Genomic DNA, 18,308 nt, shown 5'->3' on the forward strand with positions numbered 1-18,308 from the left:
CCTAAGCCTAAACTTGGGCTGGAATTTTGTCTCAATAACAACAATTAATAGAAACAAGACCACGAATTACTACTGCTGAAGGTCATACATATCTGAGTTTTCTTGCATTGACGCGGTAAGGCCAATAGGTGGCAGTGTAACATCGCAGGAAAAGACCTGTCCGTCACAGCAGTGTTCATTCTGAACCGACATTCTTATGGATAAACTTTAGTATAATGGAAAAATCTGTCAGGTGTGTACATCCATATACTGTACACAATACGTAGGTATACACAATACGTAGGCAATACAAGGTATACTTAAATTTCTTAAACATTATGTATTCTGTAATGCTCTAATACCATGAGAAACGATTGTCATTTTCTAGATCAAATGAGTTTACAGTGGCGACTTTAAGCTGGTTCCGGTAATCCAATCAGCCTGGCTGAGAGGCGGGCTGGATCACCACTAACCTCTCTCCGCCTCAGGTGAGCTCACTCTTTGCAGCATGGAGACAGGTAATACTAACTGCGCACATTTGCTTGTGTTTTTATATAGTTTATATATTTACATTTGTTCTTTTTTTATATGACCGGTGACATATAGAATAGTTGTAAATATAAAAGTCATATCCATATAACCATGTGCTTGTTCCACTGACGTTACTTCTTTTCTTTGGATTACAGAAGCTGCACTTGATACTCACTTTGAACTAAGCTAAACATCAAACACAATTTCAGCCAGGCCAGCTCAGCGGCACACGGCAAGGCTAAGCTGTATGTAAGCACTTTTTTGGTCCAGTGGAAGTGTCCTAATTGCATTGTTTTTAAAATGGCGTCAGATATTTTACTGCTTTTCGGCCACTTGTTGTGCGAGCGCTGTCCGCGGTGCTGGATACAAACACCTCGCAGGATGGATGCTGCTTAGCCTGCTCAGAGCTCTTCACAGTACTGTACGACTGTCCTTTAAAGGAAATATTGCAACAAGTCCCAGTTCTGAGCAGTTATGACTTTGTTTAAGAAACATCTTACTTAAAGTGGGGAGAGTGTAGGCAGTGTAACCATTCCCTTTCTGGAGTGTATTACCTACTCGTATCACCTTACGTCCCTTGGGAAATCATCAGCATTGCAAGCTGCTCCTCGCAGATCACCATCCTTCGTCATCTTTGTTTATAAGTCGGTGAAGGTCAGGAAGAAGTGGATAAGAGACTATTGTCATGCATATGAACTATGAAGGGTTACTCCAGCCCTTGTTCAACCATTGGAAGCTCTTACTCTGGACAAAAAGACCAGGTGGAGCGCTTACAGAGAGTATCCTAACAGCTTCAAAACATCTATTCAAGGACATATGTTTTTTACATTTTCCAGGAAGTCTACTTGGATTCATTTTTTTACTGCTTTGCTCCTTGGACATATGCAGGAACTGTGCAGAAGAACACTCTTGGCAAACAGTGCAGGACCCATTACGGTCTTGTTCTCTTGTGCCATTGCAACAGAGTTTCCATTAGCACAGTCCATCTTGTGCAATCTCCTTCCTGTGCCTGGCACTGATATACTAGTCCTCCAGTCCTCTTTCCTTCCCTTGTTGAACCCCAATCCCTGAATGAGGGTTCGAGGAGGGGTCCCGATCTCAACATGGCTTATTCGTCTGCTGACTCCCGCAGAGAGATGACGAACGGGACCTATCCTAACACCCATCCAGCAGGCCCGGGAACCTCCACTTTGCCACGGTACTTGCACAAGAAGCAACAGCGGCAGAAGGGAATGAGATCTTCCTCTCCGATGGGTAGAGTCATCCTCATCAATGCACCTGTAGATGGTGAGCTACATGTTTAGTCAACAGTTCAGTTGAATTAAAAATAACCTCTTCTATGTGACGTGAAAGTCATATTTACATATGAGTTTTTACATGTTGTGTGTGGTGCTGTCTGGTTGCAGGTGGGGATGATAGTGAAGACATCCACACAATTACAGTCGACAAGAGTGAGGATGGTAGGCTGGGCTTCAGTGTGCGTGGTGGTTCAGAGCATGGCCTTGGCATCTTTGTTAGCAAAGTGGAGGACAATAGCTCTGCAGGTATACATACATACATACATGCATTGTATTAGAAATTATTATCTGATCTAAACAACTCTTGCTCATGTCATTATGGTCTGACTTTAGAGCGATGCACTGCTTCTACACATTTCATTTACATATTTTGTATGTCCACCACAGAATTTGCAGGGTTGTCTGTTGGGGACAAACTGGTGGAGGTGAATGGTATCAGCCTGGAAAGCATTACCATGAGCAGTGCTGTGAAGGTTTTAACAGGGAGCAATCGTCTGCGCATGGTAGTTAGGCGTGTAGGGAAGGTGCCTGGAATCCGCTACTCCAAAGAGAAGACCACATGGTAAAGGAAGAATTTTCAACTTACATTCAAATATACAATCATATGGGCAATTCTGCCACAGTTTTGTTCAAATTATGGTCATTATGTAAGATGTATTAATTCAGGGTTTCATTTATTATTACAAATCAAACTGCTTTAGGTCATTTTCTCTATGCTTATTTTAATATTTTGATATAATCAGACATAACACAGTTCATAATTATTTCAAGATATTTCACAATTCAAGACCTTTTAAAAAACCTCTTGGTGATATTCAACATTGCTGATGGCCAGTCTCAACATTTGGCTTGCTTAAGTTTGGCCCAGCACATACTGTAATGCTATTACAATGAGTAAAGTCTGTGTCAGAAAGCATGTGTCTCAGTGGACCCATATAAAAAGGATAATTACAGTCTGTCGGGATATTCCTGTAAATTCTGACTTAAAGCTAAGGCAACAAAATTAATCACATAAAAGAGGAGAATGAAAGCTGTTCTGGCTTTGTCACCATCCTCTGTGGTTCATGCCCAGCAGTGTGGAAACCCACTGACTCTTGGCCTTTGCTCATTATCTTTCCTTCCAGCTACTCTTTCACCATACAATGGGTACAGGCTGTGCTGTTATTTCATTAAGTAGTATTACCATTACACTAGCACATGTCCATGTTTATGGTTGAATGGTTCTGTACATGTTAATAAGTATCTTTATAGTTTTTATATGTTGATGTGAGATTGTGTGCAGGCCTATGTTAACTAAAAACAGAGTTTTGTTGTGTTGTGCTAATTATGTTTACAGATTTGTGATTTGTAAATATGTAATTGTGTGTAGGGTTGATCTAATCCACCGGAGGATGGTGGTGGAAGAGAGTGGTCGCACCCCCTCTGAGGTCAGCTCAGATGGAGCTTTGCGCCGGATTGTGCACCTCTACACCACCTCAGATGATTACTGCCTGGGCTTTAATATCCGTGGTGGCAAAGAGTTTGGCCTGGGCATCTATGTCTCAAAGTATGGACAAAGAAGGAGCTGCATCTCTGTGGTTTATATTTAATAGGATTTCTTGCTTTGAAGTCCCTGTTTCAGACTGCAAAGACTTAGTTGTTAACTTGTTTGTTTTGTTGATGAGGTTGGACCCTGGTGGCTTGGCAGAGCAACATGGTATTAAAATGGGAGACCAGATTCTGGCAGCAAATGGAGTTAGTTTTGAAGATATTACACACAGCAATGCAGTGGAAGTCCTGAAGAGCCACACCCATGTCATGCTCACCATTAAGGTAAGAGGTATTATTATTAATTTGCAGAATTATTAATTGATTCGACTTTGTCACCCTTAGCCTACACTGGCTTTGTCTGGATTGAATTGAATGAAGGACAGGAGCAATACATTATGTGCTTTATGAATATTTTACACTCACTGGATACTGACATTATTTATGGAATGCTTCAAAGAATATTGTGTTTAAAATCACTTCTCTGTTGGAAACTCTCTCATGCATTCAAACAGATGACAGAGACAGATTACTAATGATAAAAAGGCTAAATGATTAATAGGGAGAAGTCAGAGCTCTACATGTACTGAATGGCAGCTAAGTCTCTACATAGTTTCTCATCAAAATGTTGAACAACACAATTTTTGTGTTTTGGAACATTAACCCCAGTTGGATAATACTTAAATAGAAGTAATATTTCGAACATAGATTTTTCAAATTTGAAAATTATTGGCACTCTTACTAATAATAATTTGTGAACTCTGCCCTGGAAAGAATAGCGCAGAGTCACTTCCTGTAATGTCTAAAGAGATTTGTAGAGGAGTCCAGATTCATTCCTCCGTGTAGGACAAATCTCATGTTTCAGACCAGACGTTTTTTAGACAGGTGAAACTTTGTTATGCTTTTTGCATTTTACTTTGCATCTGCGCAGTCATAAATATAGTTGAAAGAGAACACAATTATTTAGCCATATTCTCCTCATGTCCATTTGTCTTTCCTCAAGGTTCTTTGGTTTCCTCGCACCTTCCAAATACATCCTGCTTGGTGAATTATACATACTAAAGCTGCTCTTATGCACTTGCCTTATGAATGTTGATATCATCTCATGTGTCGCATTTCCAGGACAGGTTCCTGGCCACAGTTACTGAAGATGAATAAAGCAGTTCTACACTATAATTCTGTCACTCTAAATAGTTTTACTTGCACTTGCCTGAGTGGAAAATGTGAATTATCATATGTGATTATTAATTTGCCAAAAATTCCGAGAGCATTGCTTGTATGCCTGTGGGTAATTTCTACTGGCATAGACTCATAGCTAAGGATTTCATGCTGACACACATAAACTTTTGTAGTATGAGTTAAACACAGTTTCTTATTGAGCCCATCAATGAGACTGAATAGTAAAGGAGACAGCTGGCATTTAGTCGTCACATTTCTGCTTGCTCACTTTACTCAAGAGAGTCTCGGGTTCCGCCTGTGAAAAAGTGCCAGGGTATGTGCATTATTCACCAGGCCACAGGGATCAGATTATAATCAGCAGAAAATGTCTTTTTTTATGGCCTTTCCTTAACCTAGCTCAATTTGTGGCAGGTTGATAAATCAAGCTGACAGTGTACGCATGCTAAGTTTGCTATTCCTGGCTATTGCTTCTGTTGATGCAAGCACATTCCTGGTGACACTTTCTTAATCCAAGCAGCTGGTCAGTGAAAAAAGCAGCACCCTGCCCAGAAAAAAAGGTCCAGGTTAATGTTTACATAGAATAACAACTTATAAAATCAACTGCTTTTCTGTTTTTACTGATGATAGAGTTAACCTCATTTACTTCAAGCAACCCTAATATCACTGTTACACCAATTATCAGGTAATCTTATATAAAATCTTCAGTTAGGCTAAGTAAAGTCACTTTACTTAATTTAAGGTTAAGGTAAAATTACACTACATGTTAATTCATGGGCATCTTCTATGCTGAAGTTTAATACCAACCTGGAAAGTTCTTTCCAAAACTTTAAAGAATAAAATTTCTTCTGGCATTAGGATTGTCTATTTGCAGAGAATTCAGCTTGGACTATTTTTTATTTCATCCTGCCAGATGTCACACTCAGTATCTCATAGTGCTTTTCTTTGCTGATCTTTGACCATACGGGTAATTTCTTTCCTGCTACCATGCTTCTTTTTGCCCTAGTAAATGTGACCCTCACATTGCTTCCACATGAGCAAGAGGAGATGAGAAGAGAAGGGAACCATGAGCTGTAAGGCTATCAAAAGAATATAAACACATCCAATGTTGATGAAGTCACATAGATCCATGTAGATATTGCCAAGCAATTGCATAGCACACTGTGAGAGCTCCTGTTTTTTTTTTGTTTTTTTTTACAAGGGAAGTGTGTGGTGAGGACTGCTGTCTAGACTTATGACAGAGTCATGGCCCTATGATTGGTAGAGTATTAAAGAGAAAGCCTGTGAAGTGACTGTAAGCAGTCATAGTGTCATTATAGTGTACATTTGTGACAATGTCTGTTGTTAAAAGTGCTATACAGATACAGTTACATTAAAATGAATAATAGTGTGATCAGGTAGAAATGCATGAACAATTCACTGTGACTTGATATTCTATCAATGCTTGGAAACTATTATGGAAACTGGGCTTTTTACTAATGGTGAATCATTCACTCTTCCTTCTTGACATCTCAAACCACTAAAACTTTATGAACCGTTTTTCTAATATCATCCTGTTTATGCTCTTTGTTTACTTTTAAAGGAAGCTGGGAGGTACCCTGCATATAAGGAGATGGTAGCAGAGTATAGCTGGCTCAATAAATGTATGTAAACTCTTTTACATATTCTACTTACATATACATGCAAATACTTTATGCACAAATATCTGTTAATAAATGAGAGCAGACCAGACTGAGATTAAAAAAAGATGTCATTGCTCCTCTGGTCTTTCTTAGAATTCATAGTTTCTATTTATTACATCTGAATTAGTGTAGGATTAGTCTCTTCAGCTCATTAAGTATGTGCTTATATTTTATACCTAGGGCAGCGGTAAACTTGGTTATATAATCATTTATTTAAATAATATTTAAAAAAAGGCCTTAACATTATTTATAACAGTTGAATATTCTGCATATTGTTTTTTAATGACTATGCATAGATATCATTAAGTTATAAAATGCCAGCACTTTATTTTCATTTATTTTTTGCACAAATTGTGCCAATATCTACAGCGTTTATTTCATTTTCATTTGTGTTAAAATGAAATAAACAGCAAATGTAGCCTATAACTATAAGTAATCGTACTAACAGTCAGGTCAATTATAAGGTTCTGAAAAATACAATTTAATGCATTTATGAATATTTTAAAATATGGACTCTTGGATTGTGGTGATTTTTCTATATACAGAACTTGAATAAGTTTGTCTCTCTATTCCAGTGGCTAATGGGGGCCAGCCAACCTCCTCTCAGGGTTCAGACTCCTATTCATCCACCTCCTCTCTGTCTTCTGGGACACCAGTCAGCTCCCTCAGCGGCCTCTCTCAGGTCATGTTCCCCCCTCCATTCGGCTCAGAGATGGTGGATGTGTGCATCTCTACTGAGGATGGCTCATCGCGCAGGCCCAGCTCTGATCGCACTGAGACAGCCATCCAGACCGACCCCCTGGATTCTGACACATCAACCCAGCCCACTAGGGTCATCTCCATGGACACCAGCCGGATGGTTGGTGAGACCGTTCTTTTGAAGGACACAGTGATCAGGAGTGGCAGTTTTGATAAGCGTCGTGAAGCACAAAAAAGGACATTTTCTGCAGGAGACAAGGAGCTTCTGGACTCTCCAAAAACTGCAGTGCTAATGGCTCTCAGCAAACCTCGCAAACCCATACGCCGATCCCAGAGTCATATCACTGTCTCAGGTACACAAAGACCTGTGTGCTGGGTGCCTTCTTGTTTTTGCCTGAGCACTATAGCTATCTTTTCATACACCTTCACATGATCTATATCATGTAGCTGTTAAGGGTCTGTTCAGTATAATCACCTTTACTGTCAGTGGCAGCTTACCTATAAGGGCAGGTGGGGCATAGACCAATCATATATCAGCTATGTAAGAAGTGTTAAGTTCCTTAACACCTCTTTCTTGAGTGAGCAATGATTTTAAAAGTTTTGCTAAGTGGTAGACATAAGCCAATGACAGCTAGAGGTTAAAGCTTTCTACATTGTGTGTGTGTGTATGTGTGTTTTACATTTGTAACATGACAGGTTGGGCTTTCACCCAGAATCTTTCATTTGTACTATTTTCAGGTTTCCTGCAGGGTCTCGAAACCATTTATAATAATTGACATTTTGACATTATGAACCTGAATGCAACTGTGGGAGTAAAATATAATCACAAATACACCGTATACCTTCCAGTTTTGACTGAATGAAAGACAGAATGATTAAGACCAGAATATTTTTGACATTTTATTTTATTACTCTAGTGCCTGATGAATTTATGGAAATCCTTACCTCACAGAACTCAGCTGCATCTCAACTATAAACGATTATATGTATTGTTCTCCAGAGAGCAAAAAGACCTTAAAGAACATTCTAAGAAAATAATTTTTCAGTTTTAGTTTATTTAAATAATACACTATTCTCATTTTACAAACCCTCTTGTGCATATGCTAATACTGTTTATGCAAATTAGAGTTTGCTTTACGTAATGCCATTGGGAGATCCCTGTGAAAGATTAACATGGAGGTTTGTGAATCTGACATTATGAGAAGTAAATTCTCATTACAGACTGAACAATGTTCATATCAGCTCATTCGATTTGCTTAGACTTGCCACGGCTTCATGCTGCTATGATAAATTATTTTATCAGTACCTTTTAACATGCTGCCCTATAATAGCCTATTGTTTAAATAAAATGTTTGATATCTTTAATACTCTCTATGAATTATGTTCGAAAACTTATTGACTGTTCCAGTTGAAGATAATTAGCCTTATTTGTGAGAATTGAGACATTTTTGTGTTTCTGTTTGTCTGTGCATTTGTATGTGTTTTGATATTGAACAGAGGACAAGCAGAAGAAGAAAAAACAGCAGCAGGCAGTGAAGGCTGAGGCCTCTGGAAGCACCCTGCAGCGCTCCAAAACTTTTGTCAGTCTGCTGTTTAAAAGTGGTCGAAAGAGAGACAGGTCAGCCTCTAGAGACAGGAAGGAAAAGGGGACAGGAGAGCGGCATCGAGCACGTTCCAAATCACCAGCAGGTACCAGTTCCTCTAGAAAGATCTAATGTGCAGTCTAATGTACACAGACAAAGAAGGAATAGGAATTACTCATATCATTCACACAGAAAACACACACACACACATTTGCACTTGAAAGGCCAGTAGGCAGCATAATGAAAGCGTACGCTTAGAGAGAGACCTGCATTGCTGTTAATTATGCAGTAATTCTCATGGAGTGGCCTTTAGTCTACTGTAGCTCAGCATAACTAATGATGATACATGTGTGCCCTCATTATCATGACCAGACAAAATGCAACAAAACCAGCCCATAACATTGCTCAGCTTCTTTAGGTTTGTACAGCAAATTCAGAAGTTTGGATGTATGAGCAGAATAAGGAATAAAGGGGTATATGTGATATATTTAGGGAGCATTTGGTGGTTGTGAGTTGATGTCAAGATTTATAGCTTGGTATCAGTATTTGAGTATTAACGCCTTGAATTTCCAGGACAGATCTGCGAGTCCAGACATACTGTACATTCTAAAGTCTCCTCTTACTGCTGTCATAGTACTTAATTAACTCTATGCTTTAAAATGAATAACTGAACAAAAAACTGGAAGATTGATATAGCGTTAGTATTACCTTATCGTATCATTATTACTTTGGCTTCTTTATCGACTTTGCCAACTACAATGAGCATCTAATTATACAGAAATGTATCCATTAACTAAGATGTTAATTTGATTTAGATGTTAATTTAAACCCGCTCAGTCAATTCTCATTAGTGCTATCGAAGACACTGTGAATTTTCATTGCTGCTTTGCTGTGATTAACATAAAGGTAAAGAGCGCAGCCGGTCCATCATTAATCTCCTGAGTTCTCCGCGGGAGACACGTGCTGGCGTGTGGGAGCCTGAAGCCATGCCCAGTCCTGAGACCATGGCCATGGTGGAGGGCATGGCGTGCAAACTGCTGAGTGAGGATGAGGTGGCTGCAGTAATGAGACACTGCAATAGGGTGAGCATGAGATTATATATTCAAGCTTCTAGTATGTCTGCTAAACAATAAGTGTAAGAGTGTGGGATGCACATGATACAAAGTTTTTATGTCTTGTTCACTCTGTATTAGAGATTGATGTGTCTAGTTACTGGACTTACAGTAAGACAGACTGGCTATGATTACGACAGAATGTTTTCATGATGTATGTCATAAACAGCACACATGGCATGCCATGAAGAGATCACCATTTTCAGACCTTTACAACTCTCTTGTCCAGCACTTCAACACTTCAAACTCATCTTAAACATGAACATTTAGAACATATCAAGCACAGACATATCTCGAGATCTCTCAGAGCAGGACAGCATGTATAATGTAGTGCTTAGATCACTTGAGTTATGCTGCTGAATAACTTAAATAGGCCTTGTCTTACTCTGTTTACTGTAGTTTTTGGCAGAAAGAGTGGTGGAAGACTTGGTACGCCCCCTGCTGGCTATCCTTGACAGACCTGAAAAGTTGCTGCTGCTGAGGGAGATCAGGTCAGGATAGAACAATACCAATTGTACATTGCTTACCAATATTGCTTACCAAATTTAGAAATTTTAGTCTACTGTCTGATTTTAGTCAGTTTTAGTCTACATCCAATTTCTGAGACACAGCATATGAAACTTTCATGTTATCAAGCTGACATGGCATTTTAAAAAGCACAGTGAGTTTATTCATATTTTAAAATTTCATATATCTAGAATGATCATCCCCCCAACAGACTTGGGTCGGTTTGACAGTATGGTAATGCCGTTTGAACTGGAGGCCTATGACATTTTAAAGAGCCGCTCTGGTAAGACAGTAGAATATTTAACATTCACAAAATGACATTTGGTCTAAAATAGTGTGCCATTTAAATTTACCATGTAAAGTAAATTGAAGCTTTAAAGATATAAAATATGTGTGTGTTTAAAACATATATGTGTTTTGTGTAATCAGTACGCTCTCCGGTCCTGCGCTCTCCTCGGCATAATGGAACTCCACGCAGGCATCTAATAACACCCATCCCAGGTAATGCTTTCTGGATGCTATCAGGAGCTCTTTATCCATGACTATAAAAGCCAAGAACATCTCCTTCTCCTTAAATTAATCTCTCCACACACACACACACACACACACACACACTTATCTAAAACCTCTTATGCCCCATACCCAGGCAATATGAGGTCTGTGGACACAATGCTGTTGTATAAATATGCCATTCATAAAAAAACATTCAAAGGACGTTTATCTGGAGTCTGGACTCAGCTATCTTGTGTGCTGCTCCTGACCCCTGGTTCGCTGAGCTGAGCAAGGTGAGGAACCGCTGACATTGTGCAAGGTGGCGGTCAGTCAATGCCTGTGCTCCAGTCCTTTTAATCTTGAATGGGAATCAGTTGTGAAATACAAGTAAGGCGCCTTGCATTGTTTAACCTTTAGAAAACTGCCCACACAAGTCTGGAGCTTATTGCTGGTCTTTTAATCCCATTGTACCAAGCCACAGTCGAGTAATTCAAACTCTAGCAGTGGTCCATGAACTCTGAGTGAGGTGGTCACTATGTGTGCATATCTATGTGTTCATTACACGTCAGCCTCTCTACACGAATGCTAATCTCATTTTTCAAATTTACAAAATGAGGGACAGAGCAATTACATCAGATGCTGATAAGGTTTTTGGATGACATCCATGTTTGTATTTATCATAATGTCTCGTAAATAAGCATGAATGAAATGTAGCACTGTGTGTGGGTGTATGCTTACATCCAGTCACTTCATGTATATTGTATCTGGATTATCTTAATTTAACTGCATACATATACAATTCTAGGTTGGTTGCTCATATCACTGGCTAATTAACCTTTATCTCTAGCTGTTGTAAAAAGAGGATGTTGCATCAAAAAGAATACCTTTGAATGATTTTATTCTCCTTAAGCCTCAACATCAGCAGTCATGGAGCATGTGGTTGTGACATAATGATTTGGGAAGAGTTTTGGATGTTTAATATGGACTGTTTAAAACATATAACTTGTCTGAGATCTATCAAAGTGATTTGACTGAAGTGATGCATTTGGATGCATTTAGTCTTGCATTTGTATTATCTGGTGGCTGCTGAGACTCAAGACTCAAAAAAGAACCAGGATTTTATATTTTGAATGTGGTTCTGTGTGTCCTTTTGTGTGCTAGTATATTTGTATCATACCAGTTACTGAAGTCCTGATGTCTGGTTCTACGTTTCTTTCCTCAGACTACAGGGGAGGCTTCCAGCTGCAGGCTGTGCAGGATTTGGAGCGAGATCGACAGCTGATGCAGGAGCTAGAGCGGCTCAGGCTGACCGGCCTCCCAACTGGCAAGCTCCCTGCTCCTCGTGCCTTCACACCTCTGTTGGACATACCTGTGGACAGCTACATTTCTGGCTCCATTAGGCAGCGATCCTTAAGCCCACCTCGCCCTGACCAGCTGCTGGACGAGTCCCCTCACAGCACAGAGAGGCGTGGACGTTCTCCTAAACGACAAGAACGTGATTTGCCCCACATGGCAAGCCATGGTAATAGCACTCCAGAACGTGGAAGATCACCATACAGGAACGGCCATGACAAAGCTACAAGGGCCAGATCTGGCAATGGAAGAGAAGTTAAGTACACAGTAATGAGTGCACACAGGAGGAGCAGAACACCACTAACGCAGGTGTTTGGGCCAGACGTGCCGCGCAATCCTATGGAAAGAGAGCAGGCAAATGGACACACTGGTTCCACAGAGAACCTCCAAATCAGCCTGCCAGGGCAGGAGTATGAGCTGACCACCGTCTTCATCTCTAAGTGCAAACAGTCTCTGGGTGAGTGTGCACAGGCAGTCTGAGTGTGCTCATCATGTTTTAGTGAATTACAACATTCTTAGGAGAATTAAAACCAGAACACACTAAACACTGGGTGGAAATGTATTATCAGAAAGAAGTTAACTGATATGTGGAAGACAGCTTATTACTCCACAACAAGCCAAATTAATCATTTAGTTATGGAAAAAAGTATCTGCACCACATTACCTGTAGAGGTCAGTGATTAGCCTTGTGAATTCACTGACAAAGCAATTCCAAGAGCACGAAAATGATGTCAGAAAAAATACATACATTAAAGTTGAAGTTTGAGTTGTTAGTTTGCCAGATTTATTTAATGTTGCCATTTTCTGTCAGCAAAGCGTCAGTGAGAGCCAATGGGCAGATCAATTATGATATAATTCTTTAGTGAAAGATCGTCTGTTCTAATACAGAAATGCAGGCTGGCACACAAACATGGTACAGTGCTCAACACTGACAGCAGTAGGCAGCTCTATGTTGTTCAGCCATGCTGTTGTGGAGTGAAAAATGTACGGATAGATAAGTCTAGATAAATATTCCAAATCTTAATTACAAGTGGAAGTATCCAGCCAAAAATGTACTCAAGTAAAATGAAAAAACTACTCAAGTATTTAAAAGTCAAACATCGAATTAAGAAGATCACAATGTAGATGACAGTTTGACATCATTCCATGTAGATTTCTTTTTCTATGTTGTGGAATTTCATAAATAATATTAATAATCAGTGCATGTTTACGGTCAATGTACTGTCATTGGATGGATGAGAGAAGAAGAGATTTTTACTTGGAAATGCAATTAAGTAGAATCCAAGAATACAATTGTAGTAACACACAAGCAATGTATAAATACCCTAGATACAGTAACAATGTAGAATTACTCAAATATTTTTCTCCCATGATCACAGTGTTATTTACTTAATAAATGGAAATTAAAGCAAATAGTTTGAAATACAGAGATGATGGATCTACACAGGAAGCTCCGAACAACAGTAATTTAGCAGTAACAGTAAATGTAATTCAGTTTGAAGATTATGTTGTATATCATATAGTGATTTCTCTCATCTGACAGGTATAAGTATCTCAGGGGGCATTGAGTCCAAGGTTCAGCCAGTGGTGAAGATTGAGAAGATATTCCCAGGAGGAGCAGCGTCCACTAGTGACGTGTTGAAGGTACAGTGCCCTCTTGATTTACTGCACACTTCTCAGTTACTTGTGAAGCGTATAGCAGATACAACATGAACCACAGCTACTAATGACACTATTACACTGTGTCCCATTACACTATATGGTGCCTGCTTCATGACTGTATCAGTTTTCCATGCTTTTGCTGACTTTCACTTGAAAAAAACCCTATTAATATTATTTATAAATTAATATGTAGAATTGCAGTAGCTATTCCATATTGTGGATTAAATTAAATTAAGTGATTTTTTAAATAAATTAAGTTAAATTAAATTAAAATTAATCATAGTCGGTTGTGCCTGTGAGTGTCACTGACTCAGATATGAACTGAACATAGTGATAGATGGTCTTATTGCCACGGGTATTTAAAAAATGTAGGAAGCCAACACAATTTTGGCAATAAAAAAAAAGGTTTCACATGAGAACACTGACCCATGCACAAATCTAATATTGTAAAAGTGGTTCAAATAGAAATGAAGGAGTTGACCTTATTTAAGATTACAGGAAGTGTTGTTATTCCCAGTATGTCTGACTTAATTTTTTACAAATTATTTTTTGCTTAGTTTCATAAAGTGTGCCAATAAATCTGGAGTGCCCAGTGTGATGTCTAGGCTTACATTAACCAGGCTAATGAAAGTAGTAACTTCGACAGATCCTCTAGCATTCAAGCTATCTCTAAAAGCACATACTTGACCGCCTCTCTTACACACTTGAATAACATTGAGCAAGTTTTTCCTGATAGGTCAGTAGCTTTACAGTATATTAGAAGAACGTCTTTAAATAAAATATTTTTGGTAATTCATTTCTCATGACAGACATGTAAGAATACAAAACTCCTCTCAACGGTCTCTCTAGCCTGAAGTAGCTATGTGTCAGCATACAGAGCGAGCCGCATATTACAAAGGTCAGGGTTTAGGGTCACTAGAGGTTACGGGAAGATACCTGTCACTGGAAACTCCATCACAGCAACCTTCAATGCTAGGTCAAACCTTTGGAAATCCCTAGTGTGTGTGTATATATGTGTGTGCTAGGGGGGCCTCTGCCTTGATGGCAGCCTATCAGGTGTCAGCACTTCCTCGCTCTGCTGTGAGCGACTCATGTTGCAGTCACTCTAGAGATCCAGTGTCACATTTTTAGTCCTTCAATTCCCATAAACTCCTTTCACCTCGTGCATATGATAAGGCCTAGAGGAAAGGATTAAAATAATCTGTCTATGAGTGTGTGTTTTAGCACATCATATCACTTATTTTCACACTTTGAGGCCAGTATGCACCTCCAGAACTGCTATCTTGTGTGCACTCTGCAAATCTTCTCCTCTTTCAGTGCAGAGGAAGTGCAGGTTGGTAATGTTAACACACATCCTGATCCTTTCGTTCAGCAGATAACTGTGTTTTCAATGCATCAAGCACTCAGGCCACACTCAGCTGGCCTCTGCCACACCTTTAGGGTGTACAAGCCAAAACTTATCACATCAGTTAAGAATGCAGACGTCTGAGAGAGACCTGCTGTGAGCACTTAGGCCATGTCCACACGAATAAAGATACATCTAAAAGCAACTGCAATTGCATATTTGACCACTGGAAAAGATAAATTTTTATATAATATATCTAATAAATGTTTAAATATGCTGATGATTATTGTATGTGATCTCATGTATAAAGGCTGACTGTATAAAGAGGATTTTTTTTCATCTAGCTTTGTTGGTGTGTGTCACGTCAGACTGTGCAAACTGGATAAACAGTGCAAACTAAATGTGTGTGTTTTCAAATGGACCCAGAATAAGATATTGCTAGAAGCTGTTGATCTGTAACAGAGGTGCATTCTTTCTCTCTTAGCTCTCTCTCAAGCTTTTTCTCTATTCTTTTTTTTTCCCTTATAAGACTTCATTAATTAATGGGCCCTGAAAAGTTCAGAAAACAGCCCTGGGTGATGTTACTATTTAGAGAAACTATTTAGTTACAGTATGTGCTTTGGGAAGCAGCATGAAATCATCACTGAATGTAATATTGCTATTTTTGAACCATTAGGAAAACGTTTGGAAAAACACATATTACGAAACATTCTTCCACAAGTAGATTGCAGTAACATCTTTCTACCAGAGAGGGCTTTGGAAAATGAAAATATGACGATTATAATTACAGTACAGATCTTTCTTTAGTTCATGCTCTCTAACAAATCTCACACACATTGTAAGCAGGAGCGGGTATATCCTGTGTCAGCTGAATCCTTCTGCTTCTGTAATGCTTAGCAGTTTTTCCAGGGTTAGCAATGCACCATAAGGTTCTTATGTAAAACTATAAATAAATGCTGGCCTACAGTTCAGTAAATAAAACTGAGGGATGAACAAATGTGTAGCTTGTAAATGGCTGTGAAGAGGGTAAACCAGACTATGCAGTATTTAATTGAATGGATAGTTTGCCGAATGGATTTAAATGAAATATTATATTTACAAATTATTAAAGAGGCAAACACAGAGGTGCTAATGGGTTTTTAATGAGTATACAGAAAAAGTTGCAGTAATAAAAGTAAAGGAAATAAACTTAATCTAATTACATTTTTTGAAGGTTGATTAATTGGTTTAAATTCAAGAAACATTTTGTTGCTCATGTTTTCATTGCTGTGGTCTGTGGATGTAAAGGTTAAGGGAAAACATGTCTGATCACAGACAAAGGGTGCAGGGACATTTCCAAGCAGATGTATCCTGGAATCTGGCAGTGACAGAGGAAGAGGGCTTTTAGAGGTCTTGGTTTTGGTGTGTGTGTGTGTGTGTGTGTGTGTGTGTGAGAGAGAGAGAGAGAGAGAGAGAGAGAGATGTTAATTACTGCACTTTATTTTTCCAGCAGGAAGCACCTCTAAATGATCCTTTTCTATGCATACATCTGCTTATGGCCTTGACTTCAGGGTGATCCATCTCTCTGCAGTACTGGTGTGAAGCAGCATGTCCTGTGGGAGATTTATAGCTCTGCATGATGTACAGGATCAGTAGGGCAAGTAGAGACAGCTTAGGTAGCGTCATAGCGTCATAGATAGCAAGACTGATTAGATTGTCTCATAGTTTCATGAATGTATGTCATGGGGCATTGAGATCAGATAATGGTGAACAAATATTGAGATGAATCAGGGAGGTTTATGGGTTAAAAATGTGTGGAACAGACCTCTTTTATGTATTGTATATAAAGGTAGTGTGTTTGAAACACTAAAGCACAATGATTCTGTCTGTAATCTTAGAAAACTCCTGGTGAGGTTTTGTCATGCTGCTCAATGCACAGCTTGCCACGTGTGTGTTTTTTCTTCTTTTGGTTACTGTGGATGCAGGTAAACACAGAACAGACAGCGGTGATTCACCGGGTTAGTTGAGCTCAACTGACAGAAACTGAAGGAAGACAACAAGGGAAATTACTAAGGGTTTGTCTTTCCTGTCATTCCCCCTGCATTCAGTTTCATTCATGTGAAACTGTCACATTGCTGACAGAAATATGCAGGGACTAACATGCACTCATGCCAGAAGATAATAACAGCGGTGGAACGAGTGATTGAGTAAATGCTTGAAACTTACCTTTTTTTCTCTTCTCTGTGTGTAGGCCGGATTTGAGCTTGTGTCAATTGATGGAGAATCACTCCAGGGAGTCACACACCAGCATGCAGTGGACGCCATAAGGAAGGCTTTCAGCAACAAGGCCAAAGAACCCATGGAGTTTGTTGTCAAAATCCCAAAGAATCTAAAAGACTAAAGGAAAGTGCTGTACTACAGAGACAGATTTACACCCAGAGCTCAGTTCATACTGTACAGGCTCTGAACAGAAAACAGAAAACCTGAAAGAACACATCTTATGATAACAAGAGAAGCTCCATGGAAAAGCAAAGCTGCCATTGTGCAATGCGAATCAGTTGGCTGAACTAACATGCCCAAAGGGTGATGTATGAAAGAGGGCTTTCACAGGGAGTTACTGTGGATTTATTATAATCATTGGGCTTATAAACCAAAGTGATTATATCTGGAGAGTCACTGAAGATTCAGTGACATAGCATTATTATCAATGCTTAAACATGTTTATTTAATATATCTATTTCATATCTTTTCCATTCCTCAGCAGTGAAGAATTTGTATGTAAATGTAGTCATTCTACTAGTACAAGATGCATGTTGGCTACATTTTACCACTACAAACAGGGAGTAAAATTTCTGCAGCAAAGATAACACAAGATTATGATGAGATGAGATTTATACTGAATTTAATTCACTATTTTAATTTACTTCTGTCAGTCTTAATCTTTTTCGGTCCTTTGAGGCAGTGCTTAGAAGACATAGTGACGATTGCACACTCATGCACAGACCTTCCTGCATTAGTCTCCTGAAAACACTAAGGCTATTCTGAATGAGATTACATTACATCTTTGCAGAGCGCCTTACACGTGTCCATTACTAGCGCACTTGAGCAACTGAATTGCTAAATGATTGTGATTAGGTTATGCTGTCTTTCAAGGAGGGCAGATCTGTTAGCAAATGATTTTATTACAAAAGTGCTATGTGTTATACCATACTAAAAAAATAAATAAATAAATAAAACTCACTTGTCATAAAGTTTGTTCAGCAGTGTAACTTACGGATATTTTTCAAATCGATTCTAATGATTTCTAACTAGTAAAATATGTAGGAATAGAAAGCAACAAGAACAGCAGTAAAAACCACTCTGACTTGTGACTTATTTTTAAT

At 39.0% G+C, this 18,308-nt stretch overlaps 1 protein-coding gene across 1 annotated transcript; it reads left to right on the forward strand.

Annotated features, from left to right (window-relative positions):
* Positions 1 to 424: 424 nt before the first annotated feature.
* Positions 425 to 18,297, forward strand: pdzd7a (PDZ domain containing 7a). The gene is made up of 16 exons (XM_058385400.1): positions 425 to 497; positions 666 to 1,797; positions 1,917 to 2,054; positions 2,196 to 2,370; positions 3,178 to 3,354; positions 3,473 to 3,620; positions 6,094 to 6,154; positions 6,769 to 7,245; positions 8,390 to 8,581; positions 9,382 to 9,557; positions 9,987 to 10,078; positions 10,286 to 10,377; positions 10,524 to 10,595; positions 11,809 to 12,396; positions 13,483 to 13,583; positions 17,177 to 18,297. The coding sequence occupies exons 2-16, from the start codon at positions 1,614 to 1,616 to the stop codon at positions 17,324 to 17,326; spliced, it is 2,823 nt and encodes a 940-aa protein (XP_058241383.1). The 5' UTR covers positions 425 to 497; positions 666 to 1,613; the 3' UTR covers positions 17,327 to 18,297.
* The last annotated feature ends 11 nt before the right edge of the window (positions 18,298 to 18,308 follow it).

Source organism: Hemibagrus wyckioides, linkage group LG03 (genome assembly GCF_019097595.1).
Source record: "Hemibagrus wyckioides isolate EC202008001 linkage group LG03, SWU_Hwy_1.0, whole genome shotgun sequence".
Lineage (NCBI taxonomy): Eukaryota > Metazoa > Chordata > Actinopteri > Siluriformes > Bagridae > Hemibagrus > Hemibagrus wyckioides.